Consider the following 8,109-nt stretch of genomic DNA (forward strand, 5'->3'; position numbering starts at 1 on the left):
ATCAGTTACATTTCAGACTCAGTCTGAACCTTTCTGGGGAAAGCAGTGATATATTCACACACTTTGTACCAGTGAAGATACCCTAAGGAGTTCTATATTGCTGTCTATATTGTACTGAGGGACATGGTTTAGTGGGGAAATACTGGTGATAGGCAGACGGTTGGACTGGAGGATCTTAGAGATCTTTTCCAACCTTGGTGATTGTACATGAACAAATGGAAAAGTTACCAGCAGGAAGGAAAAAAAAAGGAAAAATAAAAATCAAAACTGCCATCTAGTGTTAGGTTTAAGATTAGCAAAGCAGCAGTACAGAACGATTAAGACAGGCATCTTACATTGAAGCATGTTGTGAGGCATAACTGTTACTACTTATTATACAAAGATGAATTTAGCTCACATTCAACATTACTGAGATCTGCTGAAGGTGAACTAGAATTCTGCTACAAAAACAGTTAACTAGGTTCCAACAGAGCAATTATATGTGAGCAAAGCTGTAACAGAGAAACATATGGAAGTACAAATTAGGAATCTGCTTAAATAATGCAATTCCACTTCATTGTATTATTCCTAACTGACAGAATGAAGCAACTTTTGCTCCAAGTTTCCTAGAAAGTTATATTCACATTACTACTAATTCCTAACAAGTCTGATGGTGTTTCAGTGGGATTGCTTCTTAAATCAAAGCTGTAGAAAATAAAAGACATTGACAGCATAGCCAAAGGGAAAGAGGACAAGAAGCCAAGACTAATAGCATTCATGTGTAGAAAGTTTATATGTAGCAGAGTCAGATACTTTTCAAAGGTCACTGCTTCAAAGTCCAGAAAGCAAAGAGAATTTGTTCATTTACCCTAAAAAAAAAAACAATACTGTGTTAGGTAAACAGTTCTAGGGGGAAGATGGGGAATCAACTCTAGCATGAGTCAGCTAATTTTCTAACTCGTTCTTTAAAAAACATTAAGTAAGTAAAAACATCCATTTCTACTTGCTTAAATAGAAGATGAACGCAGAGGAATGGGATAGCTTACTAATGCAGCCTGACTTCTCAATACTGCTTAAACACACCAAGCAGGTTCATTCTCTCTCAATGGCAGAGAGAGATGCCAAGAACTGTACTGCCATGGTAGCTGAAAGCTTTCTCTCTTGAAGGATTGTTTTAACCCTTGGCTATTAGGCAAGAGATAATAAACCTACTCTTTTGGTTTGAATCATTTCTTTTAAGAAAAAGCAAGATAGGGATGCTAGTTTTGGGTTTTTTTGTTTGCTTGTTTTTGTTATTTTGTAATGGAGCACCGAAATATTATCAGGAAAAGAAAAGTTTGCTCCCAGAAGAGACAAGCACATTTTTAAACATGCAACTATTATTTATTCTCATTAAACAGGTTTTTCCCCCTCTCATACAATTGGAATGTCTTCCCCCTCCCCTTCCCCACCCAATCACAATATAGTCAAAGTCGAATGGCTATGAAAAAGACTATGAAAAATGTTGCAGGTAGAGATCCATTTGCAGCTGATTTGTAACTACGAGGATGTGATTTTGGAGAAGCATCACTTTCTTCTTTCTGAAATGAATATCCACCCTGATTAGCAATCGAGTCGCAGCACTAAACCATTCTGCAAAGAAAGCATTTAAGACAGTTTAGAAATGAACAACAAATGAATTTCCCAAAACAAAGAAGTGAAAAATGTATGCTAATCAAGACAAGTGTTCTACTGTTTTCCCCGTTTCTGACATTTTTCCCCAATATTTAAAATTATTACTAAAAAAACTACTATTACAATTAATGATTGTTGTGTCCTGATCACCCACAGTGTAACTGTCATACATTCACCTAAAATATGTACTTTAATACCCAAATACCATCACAAAATAAGGCTCCTGTTCTACAATCAAACCCAGACTTTAACAGCACTCCATAGGTTTCAGGCTTTGCCTGCAGAAGTCACTGTAATCTTGTATTTCATAGACTTGAAGGCAGAAATCAAGAAGAAAGCACCTCTCCAGGTAAGGCTAGTGTAGGACATTCAGTCTTCACTTATAGAGAAGCTGGAACATTCTGGATGGGTCCTTGAATGGCAATAGCTTCAATCTCAACCCGGGCACCCTGTGAGAAAGCAATGAAGAAGCGTATTAGGAACTTTAAATACCTATTGTATGAAGCTATTGGGTATATAACATGACCTGATATGAATAAAGAATGACATCTGGAAATTATATATTCCTGACAGTTGCATTACTAATTTAGCAATGTTAAAAATTAATTTTATTCTTCCTGAAGCATTAGAAACCCTTATTTCTAGTGTTGTAGCCATCTTTCACTATACAGCCAGGTTCCCCCATGTTTTCAGAACTCTTTAGTGCAGGAATAAGACTGACATACTTGAAGCAAAAATTAAATACTTAATATTCAATAAAATAATCATAATTAAAGCTATTACAGAATAAGAAGTCTGTTATAATGTTTCAGAAGCAAAGACTTTCAGAATTCCTTTTTTTAAAGTACACTCACTTTTGGCAAAGCAGCAACCTGAAAGGATACTCTGGATGGGCAGTTTGATTTGAAAACTGCAATTGAAACAAAAACATCCACTAATCATTTACGTTTGCTTGATAAACAGAGTTCAAAATCATTTGTATAAAATGCACTCAAGTTTCAAGTTCAAGAATATGAGACAAATAACGTTCAGTCCTCACTCTCTCCTCTCCAGTTCCTCCTGCCTCCCATTTGTTTCCCCTCTGTTTTTTTTTTTTAATTAGTGAAAGTTAACACAGACTTCAGAAACAGTACATTCAGGCTCCTGCAGGAACAAGGCAGGTTAGTAACTTGCATCAAAGAACAGCAGCAATTGCTTTCTTCAGAAACAGGTAGGAGGGCTCTTTGGCAAGAAGTAACAAAGTATCCAGCCAATCTGTTTTCACTCTGCTTAACATCCTCAATTCCATTTTGACATGCAGAAGATTGTTCATCTAAAAAGGCTTTGTTCAACATGAGATACTGCTAAGTAACTAAAACCCAAACCTATGTAAATAAGGAACTTATATGCATAGACTCCCAAACTCTTCTGCACAACATAGCTCACTAATCACCAACTTGAGTTTACATGCAATTTGGTTAACCACACGTTATTGTTTCATTTCCAAGTGCAGCAGGGTAGCTCATCCTTACACAAAAACTAAGTCTTGTTCCAGCACAATAATACAAAAATTATTCAAAGATACAAACAGATCTTAAAGAAATGAAGATACACAATTTGAAATTAAGCATCTTAAGACTGACTGCAGCAGAATTGTATTAGAGACAACATGGCATCCATCAAGGCCAGAAGGTGTAGAAGCTCAAACTGCATATGAAGAAGTTAATGAAATGCTAGGACAAATCCACACCTAATTATGTTGTTGTTGTGCTGCTTGCACGTAAATGTTCTGTTCTCATGTTGTATTTCTACTGAAGTCTCAAAGAACCTGGGACTACATTAGCTGAGCCATTGAAACACTCCGCTTATAATGAACACTGTCAATTCTGCAAGCTGTCCTGGTAAAAAAGCAGCAAGTCTACTTACATTGTCCATAAATTTCATTCATATCATTGAAGTCCTTAATGTCTGCCAGAAAAACTGTGGTCTTCACAACTAGAAATTAAGTGCAGTTATTTTGTACCTCTTCTATACAAAAGTTTAAAATCCTTAATGCAGTTCTTGCTTCTATTCCAAACATCTCAAATATTTTAAACATTTTGAAAAGTTTCACAAACAGATATTAACCATTAGAGCTACTACCTGCAAAACCAAGAAAAACTGAATATCTAATACATAAAACTTGCATGTTCTTGACCTGTTTTGAGAACACCTCTTCCATTTTAGATTTCATTACAAGCCCAATTCTTTTAAAAGGGACCAAAGTGAAAAATATTGATTAAAACAAGCTTTAGTGTGCCAACTGCTGGCAAAATAAAGTATATCATAATACCTGCTGCTAAAATAGTCCATAAAACATCTGAGGATACGGTCTATGCAAGAATTTTTTTTAAACCCATAAGTGCCAAAGCCAATACTAATTCTAAATTTGGCTCCATTATTAGAATCAGCCACAAAAGGAAAAAAAAAAAAAAGATATCAAGCAGGCCTGTAACATGAATGCCACAGACATGGACCTGTTTTTATCTGGAGTAAAGGATGCTTAAAATGCCTGAGGTCAGCTATAGCTTTACCTATACGTAAGCTGCTTCAGTTTGAATTGAAGCATTAGTACCATGGACAGAAGCTTCAGGTGAGAGGCAGTATCCCACCAATACCCATCACACAAAGACTTGCACATTAATTCTTTTCCTCTATCTATTGATAAAAATTGCACATTTATAAACAGCTTGTTTATTTTAAAGGTTGCTGCTTCTTTTTTAAATCCAAGTGAAAATAATCACTTGTTTGCTACCTTCATATCAGCACTTACCATTGCTATAGTCACAGCCTGCAGCTTTCAGGATTTCTCCCAAATTTTTAAACGCCTGTTGAGAAATGAGACAGAAGTCTGTATGTATCACCTAGGTTGTATATGGGCAAGTATATAAACACGAATCATAACCTAGCTATATTTATGTCGTAGCTCACCCAGCAGGCCTTCAACAGTCAGAGCAAAACCAAAAATAGATTAAGAAGTGTATTAGTAAAAGGTAACTTAATAAACTCCTAATACTAAACCATTTATTTATTAGATGTAAAAACAATACAGCTTCACCTCATCCTATCTACTAACCTCACACGGCTTCTGCTGGGGGAACAAGTCTTATGCCAACTCAGAGACTCAAAACATCAATTCCTTCTTATATGAGATACAGGTGTTTCCCTGACCTCCAGACTGCTTGGATGGAAAACGACAGCAGAGGAATCATTTATTGTTTTTACTTCATCTTGGAGGTTGTGCAATATGCTCTGAGTCTCCTCAATTTTTCATGAGTCTACATTTAACATAGCATAAAAGATTATTGCTAGAACACATCTTACCTGCTTAGTTTCTTCCTTTATACCTCCAGAGACAAGCTGCCCATTGGAAGGTTCTATACCTATCTGTCCTGCAATGTACATGGTCCGGTCTACAAGCACTGCTTGGCTGAAAAGAGAAGTGACATTTCAGGCTGAAAGTTTCCTCACTAAACCATTTAACTATCCAAAAGTGACTGCAGAAAACGTGAAATGCACTTATATTTATAATATCTCGGAAAGATAGATTATTCTATCATCATTTAAATTGGAAAAGATCTTCAATATCAAGTCCAACCATCAATCTGACCTACTGAGTCCCATCACTAAACCACAGTGCTTATACATGGCCACGTACACATGTAAGCTTATCCAGTGCTTATACATTCAATCCATACACATTTGATTCAGCTGGGACTGGCACACCTGTAAAAGCACACAGCTACATAAGCATAGCTCTGTCTTTGAGGTAAATACTCATTCTCCAAAAGGCACAAGACAAGTGCAGCAACACAACACTAAACACAGCTACACACTTTCCATGCTGCAGATTGCACGGGGGGAGATAGAGCAAATATACATCATTTTGCATCTACCCAAATAAATAATAACATCCTAGCTGGTGGTTGTTTCTCTTGCCTACCTTACATCTCAGCTGCAAAGCAATAAGGTAAAAGAAAGAAAAAAAGAAATCAAGAGGGCTAATTACTACAATCAGCATTTTATTCTCAAATAGGCACCATATATATAAGTTACGGCTGCAATATGAAGCCTCACAAACATTCTCTGGCAATATTTCTCCAGTGATGTGAATGTGTCCAGTTAGCACAATTCCACTGTCAGAACAGCGCCTCTCCTCTCTCCAGCTAACCTAGGTGACCTGGTGGCTGGGTTATTTCAGCAGATGAAGAATCCAAGTTATTTTTTATATATATGTCAAGTGTGCTTTTGCTGAAGTAGAGTTAAAAGATGTCAATAATTGCTGAGCACTACAAACAGACCAAAAGATTAAAACAAAGACTTTAACCACCTAGTAAACATCATGCAAGATGATGTAACATACATCTCATCAGCTGGTAGAAATATTTTGCAAAGAAATTAGAGACAGGCTCTTTTTAAAGTGTGTCAACATGAACTTTCTTATCTCTTGCCATCCGATAAGAAAATACATTCCTCTAACAGTTGAACAAGCCTCTGAAATTGCACAAACTGGAGTTAAGCTCCTCCATGAAGTAACTAAATTAGGACCTTAGCTTCACTTCAGCATCAATGTAGAATTAAAGTGTTCAATAAAGAGTAGCTTTATATCTCTTAATTGCTCAGTCTTGTTGACAGGAAATGTGTATATGAACACAAAATATATTCTTCAATTTTCTAGCATGTCATACTTGGAGGCATAAGTCATCAGACTACAACTCATGTTTCTATTGAATGTGTAGTGAGCCTTGCAACAAGTTGTTAGCACTCTGAGCTCTCTGGAAAAATGAGATTGTTTTATACTGTTTATCATAAAGCAAATGACAACAATAATGCTTATCCTAATGGAACTTTGGAAAATCCCAAATCATGAGTAACTGTGGAGAGGGCAGAGGGAGATGCACGATGAAGCCTTCCACTGCCAGATCAGCATTCTCAGCAATCTCAAGCCTTCTTCTCAGTTCCTCAACTTTCTTCTTGTATGGTTACCATGGAATCCCCCATTCATTGTCACTTTCAACAACTCACTAACTAAAGAATATACTTCCACTGCACTCAAACGCATGAGCGAAGTTGACTGAGACTCCAGGCACAAAAACTGTGATCAAACTTTAACTGCAGATGTATCTTATAATGAGGGTCAATTGTCCATCTCTGCTGGAATCATAAGGAGTAGTTAAGTGCATGCGACACATCATTCATGTTTCAGTACACTCAAGTGCAAAGCTATATGGACATTATGACCTTGGCAAAAACATGACCATCCCCTTCAGACAGATGGCATCAAGAAACAATGACGACAAGTGGGAAAAGTTCATCAGACTTTCCTTACACAGTTATTAACACAAGTACAGCATCTCTGCCATGCCTTTTCTGAAGTTGCATGCACAGATGCATACACACGCATATAAAGTTACTGGAAATTGGAGGAGTTTAGTAAAGGAATTGCAAGATACGGTACAAATAGCACACGGAAGGGCTGTAGCAGAACCAGGAACGCAGCACTTCTATCCTAATTCTCCCATCCATATTAAACCCTCACCAGGCCCCATGCTCAGAACTGAGATACAGCAGTTATTTCTTATGCAATTTTTTGTTCACTGGACTTTGAAAAGCATACTGGAACATGACCACTAAGTTCACCACTAACTTAGCTGATGTTAGCCCTGCGAGTTCAACAACAGGCTGCACAATAAGCAGTATTTCATCAAGAACTACCAGCCAGCACAGGACACGGGAGTGCAGTTAATCTATAGCAGAAGGCTACATTAAAGGCTAAGCCAGTTGGTGTATGTGTGCAGCTGAAGGACTCTCGCCTTCCATGTCTCAAATGTTCTCCTACCCACAGGCAATGCCAAGCCCTGGCTGCAACCCACCAGCAGCGTGCTGTTGGCAGAAGGTGCTCTTTTAGTGATGGGATTTTCTCTGCTTCTACACCTCACTGGAATTACAAAGACAGAGAAACACAAAGAACACCGGGTCTGAAGTTCAGAAAGTTTCATTTCAAAGCAATGGGGATAAAAATGCTTTTGTAAGGCTCTAAAGCGCCACAGGTGGAAAAGTCAAAACCTCAGGAGCCTGCGTTTATAAGAAGGAAAACGAAGCCTAAGCCCATTCTTAAGAGCCCCTAGAAAGCACTCTGGTGACCACTGCTCAGTGCTTCCACAGAAGCCTACCACGCTTCTCAAACAGACGGCAACGCAAAACTTCCCCCTTACCACACACGACGGACACCTCACGGCACCGCCGTCGGGACGGAACAGTAAACTTCCCAACAAACCCGTCCCGCCCGAGCCGTACCTGTAGGCACCCAGTGGCGCAGGAGCCTTAGCAGTGCTGATGATTTTCCTTACCACAGAAGCCATAACGACAATCACACTCCACCTCCCTCCCCACTCCCCTGCGCCCAACTAAATACCACACCGTTCCGCCCGCCTTCCC

At 38.3% G+C, this 8,109-nt stretch overlaps 1 protein-coding gene across 1 annotated transcript; it reads right to left on the minus strand.

Annotated features, from left to right (window-relative positions):
• Window positions 1–1,340: 1,340 nt before the first annotated feature.
• RIDA (reactive intermediate imine deaminase A homolog) lies at window positions 1,341–8,057 on the minus strand. Its single transcript, XM_001234688.7, has 7 exons — window positions 7,969–8,057; window positions 4,996–5,101; window positions 4,445–4,499; window positions 3,559–3,627; window positions 2,508–2,563; window positions 1,995–2,102; window positions 1,341–1,611 (listed from the first exon to the last, which is right to left on the minus strand). The coding sequence occupies exons 1-6, from the start codon at window positions 8,031–8,033 to the stop codon at window positions 2,034–2,036; spliced, it is 420 nt and encodes a 139-aa protein (XP_001234689.4). The 5' UTR covers window positions 8,034–8,057; the 3' UTR covers window positions 1,341–1,611; window positions 1,995–2,033.
• Between the last annotated feature and the right edge of the window lie 52 nt (window positions 8,058–8,109).

This window comes from Gallus gallus, chromosome 2 (assembly GCF_016699485.2).
Source record: "Gallus gallus isolate bGalGal1 chromosome 2, bGalGal1.mat.broiler.GRCg7b, whole genome shotgun sequence".
Classification (NCBI taxonomy): Eukaryota; Metazoa; Chordata; class Aves; order Galliformes; family Phasianidae; genus Gallus; species Gallus gallus.

What these genes read in the sequence shown, in the direction of transcription:
- RIDA (XM_001234688.7), bottom strand. Translation starts at nt 8,033, where the DNA reads ATGGCTTCTGTGGTAAGGAAAATCATCAGCACTGCTAAGGCTCCTGCG. An exon ending in AGGCTGTGACTATAGCAATG is followed by an intron (nt 3,628 to 4,444) that starts GTAAGTGCTGAT and finishes CTTAATTTCTAG; the next exon opens with TTGTGAAGACCACAGTTTTT. An exon ending in AGGTTGCTGCTTTGCCAAAA is followed by an intron (nt 2,103 to 2,507) that starts GTGAGTGTACTT and finishes GCTTTCTCACAG; the next exon opens with GGTGCCCGGGTTGAGATTGA.